The following is a 26,952-nucleotide window of genomic DNA, read 5'->3' as shown; positions in this document are numbered from 1 at the left end:
GCCCTCAGCCTCCCTGTGAGTTCCCAGGAGCCAATAAGAATGAATAGCACACAGGGTCGTGTGTCTCTCGGCTCCCAATTGGGCTTTAAAGATGCTCAGGAAGTCGTTCTGGTTCCGGTAGCAAGGCAGTCATAAAAGACCGCAGTGGAGGGAGTTATCCAGAGGGCCCAGGGTGGGGACGAAGGCCCACAGGGTCACTGTCGCCTCCGTCAAACAGGCGTTGGCTCCAGGCCTCGACGGGTGACTGTGAGGCACTGTGAGCCGAGGGATGAGGGTAGCACCTTGCATCTCCAGGGACTGGCATGAGCAGTCATTTCACACAGAATCAGCAGCTGTCATTCCTTGTCATCCCACTGCCTTTGGTGAGATTCTGCAAGCGGAGTGCCCTGGGCCGCTTCTCTCTGCAGCAGGAGCCCGGGCCTCCTGGCTCTCCCGCAGCCACTGCCCTCCCAAGCAGTCGGCCCAAGAGTAAACTGGGGGTGATCGAGTGTCTTGTTTCAGCAGATCTCCAGGATTTGTTCCAGAAGACAGACCAGGGGCCCGAGGGGAAGCTGTCCTACCAGGATCTCCAGGACCTGCTTGGCTCTGGTGTCCCATCTGCCCAGAGCATGGCAGAGTTTGACATGGACGGAGATGGGAGATATTCCTTCTTGGAGCTGACATTGGCTTTAGGCATTGAGCATATGGGGCAGAATTAGAAATTGGAAACCCAGCCCAGGCCTCCAGCTGGCCATCACCTGACGAGTCACCCCTCCCTCAGCCCAGCATTCCCCACATCTTTGAAGCTGCATAGCACCCCTCATTTGGAGAATCTATATAATGGTTATTTTTTTAAAGAGGAGAACCTTTCCTTTTGGTCGGATGCTCAGCAGTAACTCTGTGCTTTCAGGGCACCCACAGGAATGTTGCTCTTCAGACTCCTGCTGATTCAGGGAGCCCTCCTTCCCCTCTGGTCCCTTTTGAAGAGCAAGACCATGTGTTTAAACTGAAAAATGTGTACATAGAGAGAGAAAAACCCCTATTTTCTATTTTACATAAATTTGCCTTAAATTAGCTGCACTTTATAGAAACCCAGAAAAATCTTGTCTTTTCTGTCCAAGAGAGGCCTTTTCCAAGCATTTGTTAGTAGTTGGCATGGAACAGGGAATTATGTGCGCTGGAGGGATGTGAGAAAACAGTTCAGAATCAGCCATGAATGTCCAGACGCTTGCCCCATGACGGAGGCAGGAGGGCTGCTGCTCACTGAGCAGTCATCCCGCCCCCTTGCCCAGTCCTGACCAGAGTCAGAAAAGGGCCTGGGGGGCCCTTCCAACCTTGTTAGACACTCTTCAGGTTGTTGAGCTTAGCTAAAGTGTTTGCAGGAAAGGATGGCGTGAAACCCTGGGATCTACCCTTTGTGGCTTCTCCTCCTCTTCCTGAGATATTGCCTTCCCCTCCCAGCCCCGCCTGCCCCCTCCTCAGAGCCTCTCCTCCAGCTGATGGGAGGCTCATCCCCCACGTGTGGTCTTGGCCCAGTCACCTGGGCCACTCTGGGGGGACCATGTCTTTGCTGCCAGCTGGTGTCAGGAGGGTTCTGCGGGCAACAAGGTCACAAAATGAAATGTCAGACATGTTGTGCCCTTGGGTGAGATAGGGCAGGAATCTCCTTGAATCTTAGCAAGTGCAATATCTTTCTTTCTCTTGCCCCTCTGAGCCACGGTGGGGTTGATAGTGGGTGTCCAGGGCTGGTAGGAATCATCTCCTTGCCTCCCTGGGCAGTAAGTTCTGGCCCGACCTGCCATTCCCAGAAGGGTCTCTGGATCACAGAGGAGGAAGCGTCTGCAGAGCTCATCAGTGGGAACCAGGGAGCCTGGAGAAGTTGCCTCAAGGGAAACCCCTTTATTTAGATGAGCTTTGTTCTGGTGTTGGGCCCTTCACAGCTTTGCAGTAAAGCATCTTACCCGCTGGGTATGTGCTGTTCCTTTGGCATGATCCTTAACTTGTTTGAGTCACAAAAACCTCATCCAGGTAGCAGAGATCAGCTAGGGACAAGCAGGCCAATGCCCCTCTGGGAATGTGTCCAATCTGCCACCACTGAAAGCTTTTCTCCCTGCGTTCCCTTCTGGGCGCACCACGCCATCGCCCGGTGGAGGACTTTCTCTGCTTTTTTACAGGCCCCCTGGGTGCCTGAGACCACCATCCTGGCCATGCCTGCAACTGTTTGATACACCTGTCCCTATAAATTCTCCAACAACCAAATAAAATTCTAGCAATAAAACTGATCACTCTAAGATCTGTATATATTGTACCATAAGGCTTTTGTCTATACCTGGTAGTGTTTGTTGGTTTGGTTTTAATTTTTTTTGAAAACTTGATTTCTGTGAACCACAGCTCAGGGGCCAATGTAGGCTGCCCTTTTTAATCTCAGAGCAGTTGTTCATAGGTCAGTGGAGAGCTCTCGGTTAATTCTTAGTTAAAGAGTCAGTTTCTTTTAGGGTTTGTCTTAGGATCTTACTCAGGAGGAATCCCATTGGCACGGGCTAGGCCATGTACTGAGTCTGCCTTTGCTGGCCAGCTCCCAAGCAGAAGGTCCAGGGTCAAGTCACCTGCCTCCAATGAGATAAAGGCTAGCTGGCTTCCTGAAGGGCCCCTCTGGCACCATGCTAATTGGCAGTGCCACCTGGGCACAAATCCCTGCTTTTTCCAGGCCCAGCAGCAGGTGGCGGGAGCACCTAGCTGCTCTGGCCCCAAGCAGCCAAGGCTGCCTGGCTCTCCTTCTGTTCTCTCCCACTCAAACTCTTGGACTTTGTTTCTTGCCATCAGCTCCCTGATTCCGGGGGCAGGGTTTGGTCAAGGAGCCAAACATGGAAAGCGAGCAAGAAGAGGCTCAGCCTTTTATTGAGGACATGTGTTTGGTGAAGTTTGGATTCAGCCAAAGGGCTGCACTTGAGGACCTGGAGGGCCACGTGTTCCCCACCCCTAGGAGGGAGCCTGGTGGGTTCTTGTGCATAAACTGACCTGTTCAGGGGAAGGAAGTTAGTTGACTGACAGCCTTAAGTCTCAGGAGTGTTGCCCAGAGGAGAGGTAGGGTGGGGCATCAGAGGGAGATGTGGGGGGGGGGCCTTGCTTCATTGGCTGTGATCCATCCCTGGGCCAACCCCTCCCAGTCCAGGGTCAGAGCATCTACCTGCCAAGAAACTGAATCAGGGCCTGACCTCCCCCATCTCTCTCCCCTCTTTCTCCTCTCTCTCTTCTGTCTGTCTCTCTCTCCCTTTCTTCCTCTCTCCCCCCTTTGGCATGCTCCGCTACACCCCTAGAGCATGGGCCACCTTGCCCTCGTTCATCTACTTTGTTACTGTCTGCTTTTGAGACAGGTGAATCTGCTCTGTCCCTGGAGCTGTTTGGCCCCCACCCAATATGGGGAATGGATGTCTCCTGCCCCTGGGATAGTCTAGGTCCCCATCCCCGAGAGGAGCCTTGCACTTTAATAACATGTAACAAGTTTGAATTTCTCTAAATAAAATGTATTTCCTCATTTTGCCCTGTCTGTGATTAAAGTTTGTTGAGTGGACCGTAGCTTGTACAGTGAAGACGAAAAGGCCCCCTCCTGGAAGACGAGGTTGTGGGGCTGGGATTGGTAGAACAGAGAGTCACCACATGAAGCTTGAGGCCCATTTCTTTAAAAAAATAAAAATGGGGAAGTGGCCTGCAACGTTGCCAGAGGAGTTAGGGCAGTTTGGGCAAGGGAAGGGACAATTAAAGCCAAGCTACAACCAGGCCTGAGAGCATTGAGGGGATTTCACAGGGACATGTGAGGGGGTCGTGTTTCTCACACCTGAGAAAACTTCCAAGGGGGGAGCTTCAAGGCCAACAAGCCCAGCCCAGACATGCACAAGAATCCATCTTCCCTCCCCCAGACAGATAGCACAGATGAGAAAACAGACTAGAGAAATGACCAAGAGCAGAGCTAGGATTCGAACCTTTGACTCCGGAATCCAGTGTTCCTTTTCCACAAGAACAAGGTGTTTGAGGCAGGTCACAGCAGGGCGGATTTATGCAAAGCACGAGGAGGCTGAACTTCCTTACCAGAGGGGTTTATGAGCCACTGGGCACAGTCAGGAAGGTGGCAGGTCACACCTGAAATGCTTCCTGGCAGTTCCCCCCCAAAGTGAGTCACTTTCCATCGCCCATCAAAGAACCTGTTTCTTCTTTCGCTAAGTAGGCGGAATAATAGTTGCCTCCTCCCCCATTCCATTCCTTCCTTCCTAGTCAGCCATAAGGAAGGATTTTTCAAAACTTAAGTGCTAGGATTTCAAGCCGGGGTATGCTTCCCCGTGAGAGAGCCAGGAACAGAAGGTGTGTTGACTTGGAGTCTGAAGACCTGAGCAGTTGGGCCCCTGCTTAGGGGGTCTGCACCTGCTATGATTCTGGGTACCTGGCTCCTGGGGGAAGGAGGGGCAGTAGGTCTCAGTTAACAGGGTGACTTGGAGAAGCATAGACCCATTGTATCCCAATACCTCTGGATCATGTGACTGAGAGCCAGAAGAGAACTTGGAGACTGAAACCAGCCTAGGCCCTTGCTTTACAGGCCCAGAGGGGGAAGAGGCTTGCCTGGTCACCCTGTCAGGAAGTAGCTGCAGTGGCCCCTCACCCAGAGACAAGAGATGCTGCCTCCTGTGTCTCAGACTGTGGCTCTAGTGAAATGACGATCTAGGGCCTAGATGCTAGGCCGTGGTCCCAGGCTCAGCTCGTTTTGGCCATTCAGCCCCTACCCCACCCTCCATCCTCAAGACCAATGGGTTGGGCTTTTTTTTTTGGCATTTATTAAAAAGTTTCATATCGGACTTTTGTTTGCTGGAGGTGAATTGGATGGGGATGGGCAATTAAGGCGATTGAGAAGACAGAAGCCATGAACTTTCAGAAAAAAGATGATTGCATGGGTGTGAATCCAGAGCAAGCCCCGGGCCACTGGGGCATCCTGGTCCCCTGCCCCACAGCCCTCCCCATACTTCCATCAGACCAAGGCAAGCTACAGCTCATAGGCCAAGCCCTTAGGGTTCAAGCGAGAGTCCCGATGGGCCAGAGCTGGCAGTGAGTGAAACTGGACACTCCTCTTAGGACAGGCGGTGAAAGGGAAAGAGGCCGAGTGGTTCACCATGGGCGGCATGTTGCCCAGCGAAGGGGCAGAGGCCACCTCCTGGAAGATAGGGTTGTGTGGCGCTGGGGTCGGGCAACAGGCCAGGGGTGGGGCAGAGGCCGGGGACGTGAAGAATCTGGCTGCCGAGGCTTCGCTCCTTCCCTCCTGGTGGCTAGTCAGGGGCTTGGGGGCCTCTGGCTTGGGTTTGGCCGCTGGGAGGTCCACTTTGACCCCGGTGTTCATGCCGTATTGCCGACGTTTGTTGATCCAGTAGAGGACGGGGCTGTAGGTGAAGGTGGCGGCCTGCATCACCTCCACCCACTCCTGGGCCTGCTGTTCCCTGCGAACCTTCTTCCTCCAGTGGAGAAAGACCATGCAGCCGCCGGTAACCACAGAGCACAGCCCCAAGACCCCAAAGTATAGTGGGAGCCAGACTTGGGAGAGGAGATAACAGGGCTAGCGTTAACTGGAAACCAGGTGGGAGCATGCCCCCCACCCGACCACCGGCATGCCTCCCTCCTCCTTCCCAGTAAGCTCCCTCCCAGGGACCAAGAGGGAGGCCGGGTGAGTTGTACATGGCTCTGGTCCCAGGCCACTTGGTGAGAAATCAACCGACTTGACCCCTCAGGGAGCCCCAGGGGCCAAGGTAGAGACAAGGGCCAGTGGCGGAAGAGAGATCTCGGGGACAAGGGGTCTTCCCACCCTCACTCCCACCACTCAGACAGCCGTGTACTCTGTCCCCATGTCAGGCTGTCCTGCTGCTGTCTTTGCTTAGATGGGGAAGGAGAGAAGAGCCACCTACCACCAGGGATGCTCAGCCGTTCCCCTCGGGGATCCATAAGCAGAAGGCTGGGCCCTGCTGGGTAAGGGGGCCTCAGGAGGCTCTCCAAGGGAAAGCCCTCCTTCCCAGCCCTCCTCCAACTAAGATCAGAACCCCCAGGCATCATTGTTCCTGAAGGTTGCCAGGTTCCAGAACCTGAACATTCTCGAGGCCAGGCTATCACTGGGACAGAGACTGACACCAGACACCACCACCACTACCCCCTGGGCAGGGGCAGGGGCACAAAAAAAGGAAGGGCAGCCCCTCCTTGAGGTCTGGGACTCCCTCTGGAGGTCCTGTGATATAATATGGTCATGCATTCCACTGGGGAAAGAGAGGTAACTTCTTATCTCTCTAGCCTTTCCCTTCCTCCCTGCCCCCACCCCCCAAGGCCTCCCTAGAGCAATGCTTTGCACATCACAGGCCAAGTAAAATATTTGCTGCATAACTCAATGAGTAAAGTAAAGGAAGGAAGGAAGGAAGGAAGGAAGGAAGGAAGGAAGGAAGGAAGGAAGGAAGGAAGGAAGGAAGGGATGTGCATGGTTTGCATAGGGTTCCACATGTGGGTTCATTTCTCTTGTAATAACCCAGTTTTTCACATATAAATATTTCATGAAGTCGTGATTTCCTGTTGACAGTTGGCATACATGTCATTTTCCCCTTATTGGTGAATGTAAATTCTTTGAGACTTCTGTCTTTGTGAGCCCAGTAGGGCCTGGAGGTCCTAGCCCACTGCCTTGCACTTTAAGGCATCTGTGCCTTCTCTCCCCAGGCACGCAGCCTGTGAGTTCCCTGAGGGCACTCACCCAGCACAGCCAAGTGCAATGCATTGAAGATGTCATTTTATTGATAAATGCAGAGTGAATCTAGACTTGTGAAATATAGAGCTGAAAGGAGTCCACCATCCAACTGGGGACCTGAGGGCTGGAAGGAAAATCTTCATCTGCACCCAGTAGATAAAACCTCCAGGGACTCGGTCAGGAAGACCAGGAAGGGAACTTTCTTTGGCCATTTAACAAAATGATCCAGAGCAAATCAGCCTCGGTTTCTTCATCCCTAAAATGGGAAGGTTCCTTTAAAATCTCTTTTGAGATTTCAATCTGTTGTCATTGACGATCCTAGCTGGGGACCTCTACGAATCAGCTCCTCCTTGGAACCAGCCCCGAGGGCCTCTGCCTATGGCCCAACTCATTTCTAAAACCTTTGGATTTTGACCCCTGCGGCCAAGCACTGACCTCGGAGCCAGCGCAGGTGCTCTGGGTTCAGAGATCGGCTTGCCTTGGCTCCAGATGTTCTGTTCTCTTAGTGTTTTCACCATCCTTATTCTTCCATCAAACCCAGCCTGGGATCCCCCTTTCCCTTCCCTGGGCCTCCTCACCCCTCTACCCACAAACTCCAGGCTCAGAAGGGTTTGGTTTGTTTAGTTGATATTCACAAGAGAAAAGGGGAATATGCAGATTAAGCAGCAGTACACTACACGGTCCTGCGCCCTTCCAGTAGGCATGGGGATCTTCATCTTGGGCGGGCGAGGCCACCCCTCACTCCAGGTCTTGTTTGGAAGAGGCTCTGGGTGGGACGTTCTACTAAAGCATAGGACCAAAGATTGAGAGCCGGAAGGGTCCTCCCACCTGCTAGTGACTTCCCCCAACATAGTGCTCTGGGCCTGGAATCCAGACCAGAGGTCACATTTGGCTTCTGACGCTTACTAGCCGTTTTCACCCTGGGACTTGCTTCTTTCCCGCAGTTAAGTGTTAAGAGGTTAACACAGAACCTCTGTTTGCCTCAGTTTCCTCAGCTATAAAGTGGGCATTGTAATAATAGCCCCTCCCTCAAATGGGTGTTTGGAGGATCAAATATTTGTGAAAAGCTCTAAGCATACAGCAGGTGCTGTATAAATGATGCGTATTTCCTTCCTTTCCCCTACTCTGCCTCTATCTTGTATGCAGTTATTTACATGGGGTCCCCCCCCACATCAGACTGTGAGCTCCTTGAAGGCAGGGACCTTGTTTTGGACCTTCTTTGAAACCCCAGTGCTTCCTGCAGTGCCTGACACGGTAAGTGCTTAATAAATGCTTGCTGATTCAGTTCAACCCCTACGGTTCATAAATAAAGAAACGCAGGCTCAGAAGAGGTGGAACCCAAGGTCACTCTCAGAAGGTCGGGGCAGGATTCAAACCCAGGTCCTCGCACTCCCCAACTGGGCAGACCGCTGTGAGGCAAATTTAGGATTGGCCTACATCCCAAAAGGAATGGGTTGCCTCGATACCCAGTGAGTACTCCCATTCGAGGCGGTATTCAAACAAAGACTCGTTAGGAGCTGGGAGACGGCCCTGAGCTCGAATTCTACAGGTGCCCCCCACCTCCTCCCCTCCCCTCCAGGTTGGAAGCATCCCGGAAGGCCCCTCCCCTCTCGAGGCTGCGCAGAAGAGGCCCCGCGCGTTGGACAGGAACGTTGCTGCAGCGGAACCTTGGGCGCGGGGGCGGAAGCGGCGGCGTCGGGGGAGGGGGATGGAGGGGCACGGGACGGCTGCGGCGGAAGCGGCGGCGGCGGAAGCAACAGTGGGGGCGGGTGCAGAGGTGGAGTGCGAGGTGGAAGAAGCTATGGCGGCGCCCATAGCGGCCATGGCGGCGGGGGGCGCGGGCCCAGCCGTGCTGCAGGTGGCTGGCCTCTACCGGGGCCTGTGCGCCGTGCGCAGTCGCGCTCTGGGCCCGGGCCTCGGCCTGGGGCTTGTGGGGACCGAGCAGCTGCGGCTTTTCTCCGTGCGCCGTGGCGCCGGGAGCAGCGAGGCCGAGCTGGAGAGCAACCCCTACTATGACAAGTACCGGGAAAAGATCCAGCAACTGCGCAGGTGCGGAGGGACGGGGCGGGGCAAGGAGGAAGAGGAGCTCCTCCCTCTAACTGGTGTAGGGACCAGATTCTGCCACTGCGCAGGTGCCATGGGGCGGGGCAGGGGCGGAAAGGCAGTCTCCTACTGACTGCGCAGGTGCTGAGGGGCAGGGGTGGGGCTAGGAAGCATAGGAGCCCCTCCCATAGACTACTGGGACAAGGTCTCGAAACTGCGCAGACGCGACGGGGATACTGGCATTAGACTTTGCGCCTGCGCGGTGGGTAGAGTGCGGCTCGGAAGCCGCGATGTGGTAGAATCCTGTGGCTGCCGCTGAGACTCAGTCTCCTCAGCTGCAGAATGGGAATAACAGCACCGCTGGTCCCTAGCCCCATTTTCCCCGGATCGTTTTCAGAAGCTGTTGTTACTGGGGCTCGGACTCCAGCCTTTCCCTGACACCCTTGGGGCGGGGAGCCCCTTCACCTCGTGCACCTCGAGTTGGAGTAGAAAAGTGCCCGGCAGCTCCCTGGGCCTCAGTTTACTCATCTGTAAAGTGAGGTTGGATGGCCCCTGAGCCCCTTCCAGCTCTACGTCTTTGATCCTTCTGAAGACACCCAGGCCCCAGTCTCGTTTTTAGCCTTGGGTCAGAATCCAGTGTCTGTATAGCCTCAGGGTGCCAGGTATATAGTCGGCGATTAATAAATGCTGGATGAATGACTCGGGTCAGAATCCAATGGCCTTACAGCCTCATGGTGCCAGGTACATAGTCAGTACTTAATAAATGCTGACTGGCTGACTGACATAGGTCAGAAACCAGTGTCCTTATAGCCTCACAAGGACTGGCATATAGTTGGTATTTAATAAATGCTGATGGACTGGCTGTCTGGGGTTGGAGACTAGCTTCTCCTTTCTTTCTCTTCCTTGGAGACTTTGCCCTGGCATCGTGTCCAACCCTGACATTCCACCATTCCAAGCATCCCTCATGGCCAGACCCCCTCAGGACTTGGGACATAAAATATGGGATTTCTGTTTATTTCTGTTTCTCAATCACCAAGAACATTTTCCCGGGCCTCCTCTTTGTCGGGCATATGTGGATGCTGGGGGTCCTAGTCAAACAGAGCTGTCCACAAGGCGGGCCTGGGCCTCGAGGGTCCCTGTGGGTGGGTGTGGTTTTATGTATTTTGTTCATGGTTGGCCCAGTGTTTGACCCCTCGGGGAGAGAACCCCCTAACAAGAAGATTCTTGCAGCCCAGCAGACAGATACTTAAGTCCTAGTCCTCAGAGGTCCCATAGTCAGGAAGTCTTGAACCCAGATCTTCCTGGCTTGGAAGCCAACTCTGTGCCCCCCTGGGAAGGAAGGAAAGAAGGATTTATTAAGGACTTCTTGCCAGGCTCTTTACAAATATCTCACTTGATCTTCAAAACAGCCCTGTGGGGTTGGTGCTGTGATTATCCCCATTTTACATTTGAGGAAACTGAGGCAGACTGTGGCTAAATGACTTGCCCAGGGTCACACAGCTAGGAAGTATCTGAGGCTGAATTTGAACTCAGGTCTTTCCTAGTCCAGGCTCAGGGTTCTTTCCACTGAGCCCCCTTACTGTTCCTGAGCTGTGCTGCCTCTCATACAAAGTCGATAACCAGGTCATTGTGGGCTGGGAGGGATCCTGTTGGAGGTCCTCATCTCCACCATGCTGCCCCTCCTTAGTCTCATCTCTCTGGACATGAGAAAGGGTGAAATAGCAAAGTCCCCTGTCCTGAGCCCTCATCTTCCTCACCATCCTGCAGGTCTGATCCCGCTGCCTTCGAGTCCCGCCTGGAGAAGCGGGATGAGCTGCGGAAGCGGCCGGTAGGACACTCCAAGCAAGCCGACTTTATCAAGTGTGTGGAGCAGCAGGCAAGAGAGCTTTGCTGCAGCTGATGCAGCCCCCGCCTGACAGCCTGGCCCTGAGGGTGCCCCCGGGGGGCTCTGGCAGGGCTCAGTGCTCATATCTGATGTCTGGGGCCAGGCAGGGGAGCAGGGCACAACAGTCAGTGCCACCTGCCAGGAAAGGGACCTCCAAGGAGGGTGGGGCACTGATGTCAGGGGGCCTGGGTGCAGCTGAGCGAGCGGTGAAGCCCTCACCAGCAGGCCCTCCCTGATGTGACCTGGAGCATCTCCCAGCAGGGGTGTGGCTCTGCAGTGAGCCAGGCTGCCTCCCTCCCTGAGCATTTGCTTCCAGCTCTAGGCCTGGGATACAGTGAACTCTGAGCTTCTGCACATATGAAGACGACATGGAAAGGGGGGTCCCCCAAGCCAGGGCAGGCCCGGGTGCCCTGTTCAGCCTGTGGGCTGGCCCTTCCTTTTGGACTCCTCACTTGGCAGAGATCTGGGCTCCTGTGTGGCTCGTTTCCAGAGCCTGCTTCATCTCGTGCCCCACCCCCCACTTCCCCCAGCCAAGCCAGACCTCTCTGTCCCCTGCACGTAGTCCGCCTTTTAGTCCCTCACCGCCCCCTCCCCCTTCGTCCAGGAAGCGCACCGTGGAGTTCCGATTCATCCTGTCTGGTGTCTCACAGTGGAGCCCAGCCGAGGGCGGGCCAGAGCGGAGCAGGCTTGCGTGGTCGTTGTTCCTAAGGACAGGTGGCTGGTCTAGTCCCTGCCCTTCTTTCTGCTCGAGGCTGTCGCCTCCCAAAGGCAGCTGCTTACCAAGAAAGTTGATCAGGGAAAGTCTCAGAGGTTGGAATGGGTGTTCTAAGCAGAATGAAGAAGGCAGATTTGGTGAGGGAGAGAGAGGCTGGACATGTCCACTTGCCTAAAAGTTCAGAGCTGGCCGCAGGTAGCTTACCTGACTCTGTTCCCTTTCCCTCCTGCAAAGCAGAGACCAATTAACTTATTTCTTTCAGACGGATGCCCTGGGGAAACAGTCTTCGAAGAGAGGATTCACTAAAGGCAAGGTAGGGTCGGGGACCCGGGATTTGGGGGGGCATCTCCTTCCACAGCCCAGGTTGCTGACGTCCCTGCCTTAGGAGGTCACTCTGCGAGTTGTGACAGGCTCAGTGCTTGGCAGCTGGACACACGGCTGGTAAAGGCCAGGGATCCGTGCAGCCTCAGAGACTTCCATTGAGGACGATGGTGATGTTTCATCTCTTTGTATGCCAGCCAGCTGCTAGCCTCCCTGTGAGGGAGGAAGAGCCAGTGCTGTTATTTCTACTTTATCATGTAGAACCTGAGGGTACAGAGGGCTTGAGTCGCTGATCGGTCACGTGGCTGCACATGGAGCCAGGAGAGTTTGCACCAAGGCTCCCGATGTTTCTGCTGGCTCAGAAGCAGACCAGAGGCCTGGCTGTAGCCATGGGACTGGGAAAATGCTTTCTCCCTCTGTGCCTTAATATCCTCATCTGTAAAACAATGAAGGGTTATTAACCTGGGGTTTGTGGGTCTGTGGACAAATCTCAGAATGTCTGTGAATACCTTTGTTTTCACTTCTAACCAAAATGTAGTGCTTACTTCAGTTATGATTTTTTTAAGCATTTGTCTGAGAAGGGGTCCATAGGCTTCCCCAGAGGGGTCCATGACATGCACACAAAAGGCAAAGAACTCTGGCCTGGATGTCCCTTCTAGCGCTGCCAGTCTGTGTGTCCGTGAATGAGAGTATTGCTGGGAGCATCGGCCTTCTCAGGCTTGAGGAGGCTGGAATCTGTCTTCATTGACTTAAACATCTCGCTCCCAGGACGGTCTAGGACTGAACCCCAGAGGACTGGAGGAGAGCCAGTGAAGGGACCGGACCTGACTTGTGGGACTGGGAGGAGCAGGCGCTGTTCTCCACTCGGGGCCATCCTTAGGAGGCCCGGGGCCTTTGGAGAGTGGAGAAACACAGTCTGAATGCAAGAGCCAGGGCTTCCTTGGTATCAGCAGAACTCAAAGCAGCTCCTTCCCCCCAGGGATGTTTGTGAGGCAGGGATGAATTTGGGAAATGAACAGCCGTGTGTGAGACTCCCATCCCCTAGCCTGGAGCACCTTTGCCTGCCCCCAGGCAGCCCCTCCTCTTCCCTCACCTCCCAGAGGCTGCAGCTGCAGCAGGACGTTTCTTCTCACCACCCTCGTTTCCCATTGCAGACTCTCAGCTCAATCTTCAACCTCGAGATGGTGAAAGATAAAAGTGGAGAAGAGATCCAGCAGGTAGTGTATTCCCCTCTCCTTCCTTGGGGTGAGCGGTGCTGCTGCTCCCAGGCGAGCCCTGAGAGTGAGTGCTCTGTGCCCCCGCTCAGAAGGCCAGGAAGGGAAGGGCCTTTGGTGCTGCTGAGGCGGGGCGCGGCTCCCGTGGGCTGGGCACTTTCGGATCGGGTCCCCAGGTCCTCTGAAGGCAGCCCCACACCAGCTGCTCTGAGTCCTGCATCCTGTCTTTGCATTTTGTTCTCCCTCCCAGCACCTTAGCATGGACTGTGGCAGGCTCCCAGCTGCTCTCCCTATTCCCAGCCCTACCTGTCATAGCTGTAGGCCCAGGAAACCTCCGAGAGACCCCGCTTCCATCTTGTCCCACGCCTGCTTCAGAACCTCAAGGGCCTCCACTTGTACTGCTTAGCTCGTGGGGGGAATTGGATGCATCTTCAGTGTGGCCAGATGAGACAGCAGGGCAGTGAGCCCACTGGAGCTAGGGCCCAAGGCCCGGACACGGAGAGGACATGCCTGTGGTCACATGTGCCCGGTCAGCTCTGTTCCTGGGAAGACAATCGCGGCCTGTGACATCATGAAGGCCGAGAGCAGGCTCGTTCGCCGCCGGCTGTTGCATCAGCTGGTTAAGCTTAAGAAAAGAGCAGAGGACAAAGAGAAGGGAAGCCGTCCGTCCCAGGGAGGGACACGAGGCCTGGAGAGTTCCGGGAGCATCTGGCCTAGTTCATGGGGTCTGGACTTGTCCGGCAGCTTTAGCACCTGAAACGCCGGGCAGTGCCTATCCTTCACCTCTTCTGATCCCCACCCCCATCCAGAGGCTGTCAGGTGGTGGACTAGGAGCCACGGCCACTTTAGTTAGGATTGTGCCCGTTCCACAGATGAGAAAGCAGGCCTAGAAAGGCCAACAGTGACTTGCCCAGGGTCCCACAGCTGTCAGAGGCAGGATTCAAACCCAAGTCCAGTGCTCGTCCCCCTATATCATGTTTTCCTTTCCACCCCAACTTTGCACAGTCCACGTGGATGTGCAGTGCAATCCCGTTCTCCTCCAGACCTTTGGGCATCCCTCGGTGCCCCATTCAAGACAAGACTCTGACCTGGGGGCACCGGCGATCTTACCCAGCATGCCACTGATGCTGTTCTTGGGAGTGAGGGTCTAGAGGAGGTGGTCTTGCCAGATCTGAATGCCAGTGGTGGCCTTCAGAGTGCTGCCCCCTGGAGCGAGGCTCTGCTGGGGATGTTCTACCCAAGAGGGTGTCCTGTTGGAGACCAGCTTGTCCCCCCTTCTTCCCTGAGGGCCAGTGGCAGTGTTCATCATAAAAATGTAATTGTGGAAATTGTCTTTCCCCGTGGTACAGGGCACCCGATTCTAAACTGTGACCGTTATTGAGAGGTCTGACTTGGGTTCTTGGGGGCGTCTGTCTGACAGGGATTACCCTTGGGCCCCCTGTGACCTCACACTGGTCTTTCTCATCTCTCACCAGATTTGGCAGCAGTATTTCGCAACAAAAGATACCATCTACGCTGTTATCCCTGTAAGTTATTTGGGAGGAAGGAGGAGGTGTGAGCAGTGTGACAGCTGGCCCCGGGCTCTGGAGGTGGGCTGCCTTTCCCATGTCTGCGCCCCATCTCTCTGGAGAGCCCACATTCTCCAGGGGGAGATTTCATGCTTCTATGGAGCCGAGCACACTCCTCACTCTGTCTGGCATTCGTGGCTCTTCTTTGTCCTTCCCTTCCCTCAGAGACATTTCCTTGTGTCGACTCCTTAGTAGTAGGCCAACGCTGCGGAGGCATTTCCCAACTATCTTATTGCTCCTTGGTTTGCTGTTGGAAGATGCTGTTTCTGACAGGCCACCAAAACAGATAGAGCCAGGGAGTCTTGGGATCATTGGGTCTTGAGGTAGAGAGGCCTGAGATATAGGGCTTGCCCACTTCTCCATTTTGCCAGTGACTCAGAGCTGGTAGGAGTAGCCAGCAGGCTGGGTGCTAATTAGCATTCAGAACCTTGTTGCCCAGCTAGAACATTGAGAGGAACCTCATGTAACATTGAGGAAGTGAGAAATGTAGAATCTTACACATGGGAACGAGACTCCCACAAGCGTGGGATGGGAGAGCGTGTCTGAGTGCGGTTTGTCTGGAGATGCTCTGGGTCTTAGGAGACTGCCCACTAAATGAGTCCACAGTGTGCCGTGACAACCAGGAAAGATTAGGCAATCATGGGCTGCCGTAAGAAAGAGCCCGGTCAGACCTCCTCTGGGGCTTGATGGAAGCTGGGATGCTCGTGCCCTCTGCAGCACCTGGGAACATCTGGGCAAGGAAGAGAAGACCCAGGAGGGAGATTGTGTTTGAAGGATTATCAGCCAGCTTGGCCTCGGGGGCAGAGCAAGGAGCAGTGAGGGGAGGGGGAGGTTTCACTCCACATATGGCCTCCTATTGCCCAAGTACATGCTTGTCGCTCTGGCGGGGGCCAGAGTTCTGGGGCGAGCCTGAGCCCCCAGAGGGCCGAGCATCACAATACTGTGTTGGCTTGTCTTGCTTCTCCTCTCCTCTGTCTGTCTGGTGTTGGTGCTTGGGAGCTCATTCTTAGGAACGTGCAAGTCGAGAGTCATAGGTGGTGACTTCACGGCAGAAAGGTGTGATTTTTCCTTCGCTCATGAGTCAGTTTTTTCTCGTTTCTACCCTGCAGGCAGAGAAGTTTGACTTGATCTGGAGCCGGGCCCAGAATTGTCCATCTGTAAGTTCATCTGCACACTGGGAGGGAGGGGGCTGTGGCCTTAACTGCCCGGCCAGCTACTGGGTTCTCCATCCTGTCCTGTATGGGCAGAGATGCCGCAGCATTGGGGGCAGGGGGTGGGGAGGGGCGGTTTGGACTGCTCAGGAACCAGGGCCAGTTGACCGACTCAACCACTTGCCCTTAGAGGTCTAAGCCATAAAACATTCATTTGGGTGAATCCCACAGAAGTGGAAAAGCCTTTCCCTAAAGGCACCAAGCTTTTCATCAGCCTCTAAGCTGGACTGGAGAGGCAGTGTAATGGAGAGGACAGAGAGCCAGCTTTGAATCAAGGAGACCTGGTGCAAGCTCTGCCTCAGGTGCTCAGTCAGTAAACATGAAGCACGTACTATGTGCCCCATGCTGGGCTAAATGCTAGGATAAAAGGAAGGTAAAAGACCCCCTGCCCTCCAGGAGCTCACAGTCTGATGGGCGAGAAAGCATACAAACACCTGTGCCAGCAAGCTTTAGACGAGCTAGAGTGGAGATTATCTACAGAAGGAAGCCAAGGGCAGAGGTGAGGAGGAAGAGCATTCCAGGCATTGGGCACAGCCAGGGCAAAGGCTGGGAGTTGGGAGACAGAGCAGCCACAGAGAGGCTGATACCTCTGGAGGGGTGGGAGTGAATGCCAGAGAGCTTTGTAGTTGGTGCTGGAGGTGATGGGGAACCCCAGCAGCGTACCCAGAAGAGGGAGGCCGTGCTCAGACCTCTGCTTGAGGAAAGTCATTTTCACCATTGAGTGGAAGGTGGTCTGGAACCAGAGGAGAATCGGCAGCGTCAGGCCCACCAACAGAACTTCAGGGGTAAAGCGATGAGGGTCTGCACCAGGATGGGCAGGGCCAGAGGAGAGGAGGGTCATTCGGGAGGATTGTCGTGAAGGTGGAATCACCAGGCTTAGCGGCAGTTTGGATGTGGGGCAATGAGAGGGTGAGGAGTGGAGAATGCCACCTAGGTTAGGGCCTGGGGACGGAGAGAAATCATGATTTCTGTTTGGGATGTGTCACGTGTCAGATGCCTGCTGGGCCATCCAGTTTGGGATGTCTGATAGGCAGCAGAGAGGTAGGTCTGAGAATCCCCAGCGTGGAGATGGTCAGGAAATCCTTGGGAGCTGACGAGTCACCAAGTGACGAAGTATAGAGGGAGAAGAGAAGGGTCCCAGCGCTGAGCCCTGAGGGACCCCCTACGAACGGAGGGGGGGTGTGACCTGGAGGAGGCGGATCCAGAAGGAGCCGCACAGCCTGGCCCAGGGGTTTCCTCTCGGCGCGTTCCTAATAACAATAACAAATAACATTCCTATGAGGTCTAGTCGCCATCCCTGAAGCCAGTGTTTACGTGTTAGTTCTGATTGGTATTTGGGGGGGATGTTTGTGTCCTCCTGGCCCCTGAGGCCCTGGCAGCACTTGGGAGGTCTTTGCCGGTTGCCTCACCCCCCACCCTACCCCCACCCCCTCTGTTTCCTTCCTGCAGTTCCTGTGTGCACTCCCAAGGAGGGCAGGTTACGAGTTCTTTGTGGGACAGTGGTCAGGGTTCGAGCTCCACTTCACTGCCCTCATAAACATCCAGGTGGGTGAGCGACACAGCAGGGCTCCCAGCCGAGAGGGGCGGGCTTTGTTCTTGGTTGGAGTCAGAGGCCAGTGGGTCTTTGTCCCCCCAAAATAGGAAGTAAGGTGCAGGGGTTAGAAGCAGCCCCAGGGCCCTCGCTCTCATGCTAGAGAGGGAGTCGTTGTGTCAAATGTTCACCTCCTTCAGGGGCCTTCCCTGACCCCGGTGCCCCCGGGGTGTCTTCTGGGTGCTCACAGTGCTTTGGATAGCACTTCTCCTGAGGCTCTGGGCATCAGTGACCTTGGTTATTAGTTATTTGTTTATGTTTTGTGGTTTATAACCACAGATGTTTCCCAGACCCCAGCCTGGGGACCGCTCTGAGCCATCCCCCGGCTCCTGCCGGACAGCAGGAGCGCAGAGACGGTCATACGTATCTTTCTTGTTGTTGTCCCAGAGTGGGTGCACTGTATTTAACCCACTGGGGGCCTTGCAGGGCTCAGCACAGCTTTCAGATCTTGGACTGGGCTGGCCACTAGTGCAGGCTGCTGGGGTGAGCTTGAAGGCAGGTCTCCTGATACTCCCAGCTGCAGGGGATCTCCCCCTCTGAAGCCCCTGAGCATCTCCTCCTTCCCTCATGCCCCTGGTCCCGATCTCCTGAGTGTTACATTCCTTTCTGCATTTTTCTTCTTTCCTTCTCTGCACGTGGCTTCTTAAGAGCCAGGACTTAGCCTTCTACTTATCATTATTCAGTCCAGCCTACCCATTTCCCAGCCGCTTCCTTTCCCGGGTACAAGCTGCCTCGAAGGCTTTGGGAGAGAAGAGTGAAATCACTATGAAGCTTTCCTTAGAGCAGCCCCCAGGAGGTAGTTAGTGCCCGTGTGAGGAAACTGAGGCTTAGCAGCCCACAGTCACAGAGCCAGGAAGGGGAAACAGCCAGGAGAGGCCTGGGTTCAGATCCACATGCCCACCCTAAGCAGGTACCTTGATCGTTTTGAGTCTCAGCTTCCTTTTCTGTACAATTGGAGTAAAAGCCCTTTCTTTAGCTCCCTCTCTAGGTTTTTGGTTCATAACCTTATAGCCCTGCAAAATGTGCACCATCATTATTAGTATCAATGTATTATGTTACATATAATAATATTACCATACATTGTTGATGTTGTGGTTATTGAATTACTGAATTAAATGGAACTCCATAGTCCAAGCACCTGAGGGCAAGGAGTGGACTGAGAGAGCCCAGGGGAGGGTGGCCATGCCTGCCCAGGCTAGCTGTTTTCTCATTCACAATTTAAAGGATTTTACCGAAGTTGGAGCTGGATAGCCACAGTTTTGAAAACAGTGCTAGGAAAGCTCCTTCTCATGCTCAGCTTTGGGTCTCCTTCCCCGAGTCCACTCCTGGGCCATGGCTGCCCACCTCCCCCCTCCTCTGGATGGCCGATCTCATCTTCCCCCAGCCTCCAGTCCCTTCGGCTCCAGCAACTCTGCCAGCTCGGACCACTGCCCTCAGCCAGTCCACAGCCAGGCTGGTCTGTCATCTGCCCCCAACCTTCCCCTCTCCCAGAGACTTCCCACAGGCCATGGCCAGCCTCAAGTAGTCACTTTAAATCTATTCCCTTTTTCTCAATAGAATATAGAACCCTCTTGAAGGCAGAGGCTCTTTGGGGGGTTTTGGCACTATAGCCACAATGCCTGGCCCCTGGCAGGCACTTACAGGCCTATTAAATGGATGCCACACTCACGGTGTCAAGGACAGTGCGCCCATAGCATCCTCCCCACCCCCAGGGTCACCCCGCTGCCCCCCCAGAACTCCCTTCCCCCTTGCATGAATGGCACTTGTGGCTTTTCTTTGGAAAACTGTTTCTTGTAAGTGACCTGTGAAGAAGCCAACACAGACAGCCATTGGGCCTATCTCTGCTGAGGCCCAGGCCTCTGTCCTGTCGGCTCCCACGGGTCACGGAACAAGGGCCAGCATTTTGGGATGTCCCACGCATCCAGGGCTGGCGGTATCAGGGTGACCCTGAGTTGTACCACTCTCCTTTGCAGACTCGAGGGGAGGCAGCGTCGAGCCAGCTCGTTCTATACCACTTCCCCGAGCTCAAGGAGGAGAAGGGCATCGTGCTCATGACAGCAGAAATGGACTCCACTTTTCTGGTAAGATGCAGCTGGGCCCACCAGTCAGGGAGCATCACTGACCCCAGGCCCTAGGCCAAGCACTGGGGTACAAAGTAAGAGAAGAGCTGGTCCCCGCCCTCCTTCAGGGAAGACAGCGTTGGAACAGCTGGGCACAAACAAGCCATAGACAGGCTAAACTGGAGGTGATCACAGAGGGTTGGCCTTGGCCGTAAGGGGGATGGGAAAGGCTTCCTGTAGGAGGGGGGACCTGAAGGCAGCCGGGAGGCGGAGCAGAGGAGGGAGAGCAGGCCAGACAAGGTGAGACAACTCCCACGAACCCTGTGGAAAGCCAGGCCTGGTGGAGGCAGAGCAGCAGAAGAAGTGCAGTGAGCACACCCCCAGAGCTCTCCAGACAGATGTGGAAAACACAGCAAACCAAGTGGTGGTGGGGAGAGTAGGGAAAAAAATCTCAGGGAGTCCTTTCCCAGCCCAAGTGGGCAGAATGCTCCAGTGCCCAGCATGAAACAGGGTCCCAGATCTGTACGGATGCCAGCCGGCAGCCTCGCCGGCCACTGCCCAGCTCTGGGGCGCAGCTCCAACACAGGCCAAGGGTAGTGAGAAGCAGACACACAAGGCAGTGCGTGGAGGGAGGAGGATGGTCAGAGGCAGCAGCAGCAGTGAGGAGGAGGAGGCCAAGGCCTCGGGCAGAGCAGGGCCTTGGTGCCAGCTTCTAGCCCAGCCTGCAGAGGAATATCCAGACCAGAGGAGAGCACTGACAGCATGAGATCCTGGAATGACAGCCCTCAGGACAGCCCTCCAAGAAGGCAGCAACAAGAGTCCCTTTCTACCATGGTTCTAGAATGACTGTGGGTTTAAATGACACCCCCCCCCCAAAGGGGATGGGGGTCCCAGGCCTGAAGCTGAAGAAGAGGGAAGAAGGAGATTCTTCCACCTCCCAGTCACTGGACGAGCTTTGGACAGGCAAGGACAACCAAGCCCAGTGTGGTTAGGCTGCACTCCCCAAAGCAGCGGTCCTGTGCTGCTCAAGGAATCGGGGGCCCATGGAACCTTGGTCAGGCAGCCCCGGACCTGGTGGGCCTCCCAAGGTGGCTTTAGGCAAGACGCTCGCCAAGGTTCCTGCCTGCGTGTGGATGGGCTGCAGACAGAGGCCGAGGCTTCAGTGGTGCAGTTGATCACACCCGCCCTGGGACACACCACTCATTTGACAGATGGTGTGCAAGGCAGACGCTCCTTTTAAGTGTTCAGTTACGACTGTAGGAGCCCAGAGCCCACACATTAGGAGACTAGTGTGTCCTCTGAGCAGAGCTGCCCGGTACCTGGGGAGCAGATAACGATAGGGGCATTTCTGTCAGGTTTGAAGGTGCTTCTACAAACGTCCCATTTGTTCTTCACAAGCAGCCACTGAGGAACACCAGCTTCGAGTAGGAAGGGGGCAGGAGGGCATCTGATCCAGTCCACTTACTTTAGAGATGAGGAAACTGAGGGCAGGGGGAAGCTATTCAGTGACTTGCCCAAGGTCTCCTAGCGAACAAGGGCAAGGCTGGGGTCTGAGCTAAGGCCCTCTGACCCCAGCCCAGCCTCTCTTCCCACATCATGCTCCTGTGAGTAGGTGCTGTGACCTCCATTTTACAGACAAAACTGAGGTCACTATTAAATGACCAGCCTAGGGTGGGCCTCTGTTTTAGGACCCTCTGGGTCAACTCCAACGTCATCTCCATCTGTAGAAGTTACATTAATCCATGTGCTGGTATTTCTTTGCGTTTCTTAATAAGCTGAATTTCTGGAGCTAATGATAATAGAGCAAGATTGGGCTCCACAGCCTCTAGTGATATTTCATAGATTTCCATACAGTTTATGTGACCTTAACTACCACGGCATGTGATATTGAGTCCAGTAGAATGAAGCAGTGGGGGAAACTGAGGCAAATTGGCTCAGCTGGTGTTTCATGAATACTTCTGACAAATATCAAATCCTTGGGCGTTGGTACATGATAGCAGGCTAGGCAAGCGACCGGAGGGACATGGCATCTTTGTTTTAGGGTTGGCTCAGCCTTATCGTGATGATTCTTGGGAGTCTGAAATTCCTTAAACAACCAAAAAGTCCTCCGTAATGTCAGCCAGCTATTTATCCTGCTCTGAGAAAGCCCTGGATTTGGAGTCAGAGCCTTAGATGTGGGTGCCAGCCATGCTGCTGACTCCCCGAATGATGCCGGACAGGCTCCTTCGTCTCCTGAGGCCTCAGTTTCCACTGGTGAAACAAATGCTCTCTTCCAGCTCCAAGTCCAGGGGATGCTGATGGTTGGCTGTGGCGTGCACTCCCTCCAAGGCGCTGGCCTTTCCCACGGAGTTAGATGTACTCAGCTCTGGGGCAGCTGTGGCTGATTCTGAAAGGGACAAGCTGTAGTGTGAGACCTGGCTTGTGATTAAGGGCCAGATGCTCTTTGTCTGGTTCTGGGCAGAAGATGGAATTTCTGTTCCAGACAGTAAGCTGAGATGGGGTTGGTTGCAGAGACCCAAAAGATAAGAGGAATAAGAGAGGTGCAAGGGTAGAATTGGGAAGCCAGGCACCTGAGTGTGAAGATGGAAGTGATGCCTATTACAGCTGCTGTCAAGGACTGATTTCAGGAGTCACCCAGTGGGTCTGATTATGAGCAGGGTTAGTCAAGCCCAGCGTGTGTGTGTGTGTGTGTGCGCGCGTGCGCGCTGACTGGGCTTCACTCACCCCTGTGGACAGGGCTTGAGTCAGAAAGAGGTTTATAGTGCTGTGTGTGAATTACTCAGAGCACATGGATTTTCCTCACTCTTTCTCTCCTTGGCAGGTTCTGTATGTGTACCATTCTCCCCCTCACAGAGACTGAGTCAGAGTTTATGTGGGGATTGTGATATTTTATTATTCATGCACTTTTTAAAAAAATTTCATTTTTTTTTAGAGGCAATCACAGTTAAGTGACTTGCACAGGGTCACACAGTATGTAAGTGTCTGAGGCCAGATTTGAACTCACATCCTCCTGACTCCAGGGCCGATGCTCTGCACACTATACCACCTAGCTGCCCCTTCTTGCACTTTTTAAAAATATGGGTGCCTGTAATGTTGTTATTTTTTTTGCCTTATTGCTGGGAAGTAGTCATGCTTACTATCCATCATTGTGAGTCACTGGGTCTTTACCTGGAGGCACATTGGTGGGGGCCCGGGAGCTAACGTGGTGCATGGGGGCATAGATTTCCCCTGCTACAGGGCCCTGAGGGGGTTTGTGAGGTGGTTGTCCTCTGGGAACCTCTGCCTGCCCTGAGAGTACCTAGTGTGAGGTGCTGGGGCCACGGGGGGTGGGGGGAGGCCCTCCACATACTCATCACAGAAGGATCGTAGACACATCACTGAAAGGGACCCAGACACAGAGTGGCCCAAGTGACTTGCCCAAAATCACACAGACGACTGACAGAGGTGGCACTTGAACCCAGGACCTCCTGCAGACTCATCACTTGCTCCACCATACCCCATTCATCTCCTTCCCAGGAGACCAGTGTTTTAAAATAAAAACAGTAGGAAGGGTGCCATGCCCAACGTGAATTAACCCGTCTCTAACATCAGCAGCTCTAGGCTCATGGGCTGGCACTGGTGTAGGGCAGGGAGAAGGAGAGCTTCTCTGGCCCCCCAGAAGTCAGACCACATGTGCAGCCCCCGCCTGGTGTTTGCCTCAGGCTAGCCCTGCCTTCAGGTCCCTTGTATAGCGTCACCTCTTCTAGGACGCCTGCCAGGATCGCTTCTTTCTCCTTCCTGCTCACCGTGCTCATTGTCTCTGTTGTGCATGTTGACGCTGGGTGGAATTTGGGTTAGGATTCCTATCAAACCACCCCTGCCCATGTCTCTTTCATGCATCTCTTAAAAGATGACAAGCTCCTCTTTGCATCCCTGACTGTCACATCCATCTTGGGTCTCTCCCAGGACAAGGGGGAGCCCATTCCCAAAGGCTGAGGCAGTAGTCTAGAAAGGGCTTCCAAGGGCAGGCCCATCCACTGAGGGTCCTTCCAGGGCGGGGGTGCTGCGGCCAGGGGGGAAGGCCTTGACCGTGTGCCCTTCCCTTTCAGAAAATCCCTGAGGCTCAGTGCATCGCCAACCAGGTGCAGCTCTTCTATGCCACTGACCGCCAGGAGACTTATGGCTTGGTAGAGACCTTTAACCTGCGACCCAGCGAGTTCAAATACATGTCCGTCATCGCAGAACTGGAGCAGAGTGGGCTGGCAGCTGCACTGAGACCCTCACGAGGACCAGACAAAGCCTAGAGCTGGGGCCGTTGCACTGATGGTGGTGGTCAGTCCTGGAAAGGGCCCAGGGAGCCATCATAAACACACACACATCGACGTGCACACGTACACACGCGCTGGACTCCTTTTGTGCGCTCCCCAGGATGTTCTTGTGGGGAGGGGGATTCCAGAGTTTGTGCTTGGTGCTGGGTCTTCAGATCTCCCAGGGTGAGGTCTTACGAGAATTCTCTTTTGGCCTCCTTAGGCTGTCCTTGAGAAGTGAGTGGAAGCCAGGTCAGCGCCGCTCGACAGGACAGTTGGCTTAACATCGTTAACATATTGCAGCATCAAAATGTGACACTGTAGTTGCATGCCAGTGGTTTTGACGTTACAGCCCCAAAGTGATGGCATTGTCATTTATGTGAGGTTTGGCAGAGGGGACACTGGCCTGCCCACCGTGGCCTCGTGTGTGGCTTTCCCACGTGTGGCACACTTGAGCAGACCAGGCACAGGCATCTCCCACGGGGGCTGCCCATGTCATCCAGAAGTATCCACATGGTTTAGTTGGAACTGTGCCGGACTGGCCCGGGTGCCCCTCTTGTGACCTCCAGGGCTGGCACTTGGTGGAGACAGCAGGCAGCATCCCCCCAGGTAGTTATGATGCCCCCGAGAGGAAACCAGAGTGTGCTCCTTCTTCTCACCTGCCCTTTAGAAACACTCTCCAGGCCATGTGTGCGTAGAAGGGGTGAATCAGTACAGTCTGAACAGAGACATAGATATAAAAATGGGCGCCCAGTCCTGAATCTCAGGGTGGTGGTCCCCAGCTTGGAGCCCCATAGGTGTTAGCATATGAACAGCAGGGCATGACTTCCTGAGTGAGCAATAAAACCGCTTCTGGCTCTCCAGCCTTCTTATCTCCGTGCGTGACGTTTAAGCTGGGGCAAGATTGGCTCCGGCTGTCAGGATCAGAACCTTTTTTCAGTACTTGGGAGTCCAGTGAAGCTGCCAGAGCAAGAAGGGGCTCTGAAAGGTTGGAGATGCATCCCTGCCCAGCTTGGAGGGCGGCCAGGGTAGCTAGGGGGCAGAGCCAAGAACATTTGGCTGGAGGAGGAGACTCAGGGAGCATGCGGGGTTAGGCCTGAGAGGTCAGGACGAGGAATGGTGGGAAGAAGGTGTGGTGACTGGACACTAGGATCCTTTCTGAACTACGTCTGATGGCACGAGGCACATTCTGTGTCTTTTAATAGTAGCATTTCTTTAGAGCTCGAAGATGTGCCAAGCCATGAGATACGACAGCCCTTGGAAGTAGGGACTGTTATCTCCATTTCACAGTTCAGAAAACTGAGAGAGGTTAAGTGACTTGCCCTGGATCACAGCTAGTAGGCATCTGAGGCTGGATCTGAACTCAGGACTTCTATGTCTTACGAGACGGTCTGCTTCATAACGGCTGGGGCCTGGCTTATTTCCCCTCAGTGTGAGGAAAGGCTTCCTGACAATTGGGGTGATCTGAAGCAGGGCACGCTGCAGCTTTAGGAAGTTTCCTGTCCCCAGAGGTCTTCAAGCGAAGGCTGAGTGGTGAGCACTGTTAGCAGCAGCGTTGTGGAACATCTTTGGGCTACATTTGAGCCTGATGCCTCTGAGGTTCTTCCTGGACCTGTGAGCCCATGGCCCTGTGGCTGCTGGCTGCTTCACCTGGTGGAGGGATTTGCCCTCTCCTGTGGTCCCCCACCCTGCCCCCGGGCACCACAGGTGAGGAGAGATGCTGGTAGGCTGATGAGCGTCTTTGAGGAGGAGAGCTTGGCTGGTGAGGGCCTGGACCCTGGCCAATGGAGCTGAATCGGCTAACGGAGCTTGGGGGGGTTAGTTTGGAGAGGAGGAAAATGGCCAGAATCAGTTCTCTCATGATCCTCCCAGCAGCTCGTGGGGAAGGGGCTATGATCCTTATTTTAGAGATGAGGAAACTGAGGCCCGAAGAGGCCTTTCAGACCTCAGGGTCCAGTGAGCAGCCTGAGAAGACTTAGGGGGACACGCTGATGACCTGAATAGTGCAGACCAGGGATGTTGTGGTCAGGGGAGAGGAAACGGTATGTGCTAGAGAGCAAGGCATGGGACAGGAGACGCAGCCCCTGCCCTTAGAGTCTAGTGGGGGCTAAGGGGCGCAAACACCAGGGACTGGGTGGGATGTGCTTTGTACTGTAAGAGAGTATTTGTGAGGGGCCAGAGCACCCCACAGGTCTGTTACTGGCCCTGTTCTAAGGAGAGAATTGTCTAAAAATAAAATGGGCTGCCTCAGGAAGGAGCGAGCTCCCCATCACAGGATGTGTTCAAAGGCTGAATGACCATGTCTTAGATGTTCTAGAGCAGGGGTAAGGAGCCTGCAGCATTGAGGCCACGTGTGCAGCCTCTTAAGTCCTTGGGTGTGGCCTTTTGACTGAGTCCAAGTTTTACAGAACAAATCCTTTTATTAAGAGGATTTGTTCTGTGAAGTCTGGGTTCAGTCAAAGAGCTGCCCTTGAAGACCTAGAGGGCCATACGTGGCCTCGAGGCTAGAGGTTCTCTACCCCTGTTCTGGAATAAGGGACTAGATGTCCTCTTCTGAGGTCGAAGATGTTCAGTCTATCCTTGCTGATTGTGATTCTAGACTACCCCTGGGTGTTCCCTGCAGACTTCCCACTCACGTTCCCTTCCCATCCCAGTCGCTAGCAGAGACTTAGCACACACCCCCAGATGGTTTAAAATCAGCTGCAGCTCTCGTCCAAATTGCAGGAGGCCCCCCAGTGTCCATCCAGCTCTCCCAGACGCCAGGCTCACCCGATTGCTCCCAAGGAGGGTGGGTGCCTTGAGGCACCAGGGCTGCCCCCACCTTTTGCACTGCCCAGGACCCTTCCGTCTTGGCAGCAGGTTGGCAGTGACATCATTGTGCCCGTCCAGCGCTTGTGGCCTGGAGAAGGGAAAGGGGATTTCACCAAGGTCACTGCTTATGTAAGGAGGAGCAGGGCCAGGCTAGAAGTCAGCCTCCAGCCTTCCTGCCTCAATTACTCTATTTTATGTGACGTTCAGCCAGGATGTAACTCTTCTCCCTGTCTTAATTTCCAAGTTGTCATAGACTCCGTGACCTTCACTGGGATGGAGTCTGTCATGAACTCCCAAATTCAGTAGCTTGAGGGTTGACTACTATAATACCTGACATTTATATGACACTTTAAAGTTTGCTGAGCATTTTTTTCATTTTTTATTAATTTATTTTTATATTTTATACTTATTTTATGTTTTGTATATTTATTTTGTTAGATATTCATTCATGTATTTCATTCATTCAGTCCTCACAACAATCCTGGGAGGGTAGTGCTATTACCACAATTTT

At 54.3% G+C, this 26,952-nt stretch overlaps 3 protein-coding genes across 11 annotated transcripts in view; 2 read left to right on the top strand and 1 right to left on the bottom strand.

Annotated features, from left to right (window-relative positions):
• EFCAB14 (EF-hand calcium binding domain 14) overlaps window positions 1–3,518 on the top strand; it is a 37,726-nt gene extending 34,208 nt beyond the window's left edge. For 5 of the 8 annotated variants that reach the window (XM_020987663.2, XM_020987665.2, XM_020987660.2 and 2 more), the window contains one exon: window positions 502–3,518. In XM_020987663.2, the coding sequence (XP_020843322.1) occupies window positions 502–698 (197 nt within the window). In that variant the 3' untranslated portion in view covers window positions 699–3,518. The remainder of the gene's footprint in view (window positions 1–501) is intronic. The other 3 variants (XM_020987661.2, XM_078156618.1, XM_020987664.2) reach the window with 1 other exon arrangement.
• A 1,267-nt stretch (window positions 3,519–4,785) lies between these two features.
• On the bottom strand, window positions 4,786–6,075 carry TEX38 (testis expressed 38). Its single transcript, XM_020987949.2, has 2 exons — window positions 5,919–6,075; window positions 4,786–5,550 (listed from the first exon to the last, which is right to left on the bottom strand). The coding sequence occupies exons 1-2, from the start codon at window positions 6,061–6,063 to the stop codon at window positions 5,009–5,011; spliced, it is 687 nt and encodes a 228-aa protein (XP_020843608.1). The 5' UTR covers window positions 6,064–6,075; the 3' UTR covers window positions 4,786–5,008.
• Window positions 6,076–8,490: 2,415 nt separating this feature from the next.
• On the top strand, window positions 8,491–24,493 carry ATPAF1 (ATP synthase mitochondrial F1 complex assembly factor 1). 2 transcript variants are annotated; one of them, XM_078156617.1, is made up of 9 exons: window positions 8,491–8,785; window positions 10,547–10,655; window positions 11,642–11,692; window positions 12,855–12,917; window positions 14,390–14,503; window positions 15,592–15,639; window positions 17,143–17,238; window positions 19,258–19,365; window positions 23,433–24,493. In XM_078156617.1, the coding sequence occupies exons 1-9, from the start codon at window positions 8,538–8,540 to the stop codon at window positions 23,625–23,627; spliced, it is 1,032 nt and encodes a 343-aa protein (XP_078012743.1). In that variant the 5' UTR covers window positions 8,491–8,537; the 3' UTR covers window positions 23,628–24,493. The 2 variants fall into 2 exon arrangements, with proteins under 2 accessions (XP_078012743.1, XP_020843318.2); XM_020987659.2 differs by having other exon boundaries at window positions 8,492–8,785; window positions 14,390–14,440.
• Window positions 24,494–26,952: the final 2,459 nt, after the last annotated feature.

The sequence above is a fragment of the Phascolarctos cinereus genome, unplaced genomic scaffold (assembly GCF_003287225.1).
Source record: "Phascolarctos cinereus isolate Bilbo 61053 unplaced genomic scaffold, phaCin_HiC Scaffold_5;HRSCAF=322, whole genome shotgun sequence".
Classification (NCBI taxonomy): domain Eukaryota; kingdom Metazoa; phylum Chordata; class Mammalia; order Diprotodontia; family Phascolarctidae; genus Phascolarctos; species Phascolarctos cinereus.
The sequence above is the reverse complement of the archived record's forward strand: the minus strand, read 5'-3'. Positions and strand labels throughout refer to the sequence as shown.

Coding starts and splice junctions, on each gene's coding strand:
- TEX38 (XM_020987949.2), bottom strand. CDS start 6,063: ATGATGCCTGGGGGTTCTGATCTTAGTTGGAGGAGGGCTGGGAAGGAG. Junction 5,551..5,918: donor ACGGCTGAGCATCCCTGGTG/GTAGGTGGCTCT, acceptor TCCTCTCCCAAG/TCTGGCTCCCACTATACTTT.
- ATPAF1 (XM_078156617.1), top strand. CDS start 8,538: ATGGCGGCGCCCATAGCGGCCATGGCGGCGGGGGGCGCGGGCCCAGCC. Junction 8,786..10,546: donor AAGATCCAGCAACTGCGCAG/GTGCGGAGGGAC, acceptor ACCATCCTGCAG/GTCTGATCCCGCTGCCTTCG. Junction 10,656..11,641: donor TCAAGTGTGTGGAGCAGCAG/GCAAGAGAGCTT, acceptor TATTTCTTTCAG/ACGGATGCCCTGGGGAAACA.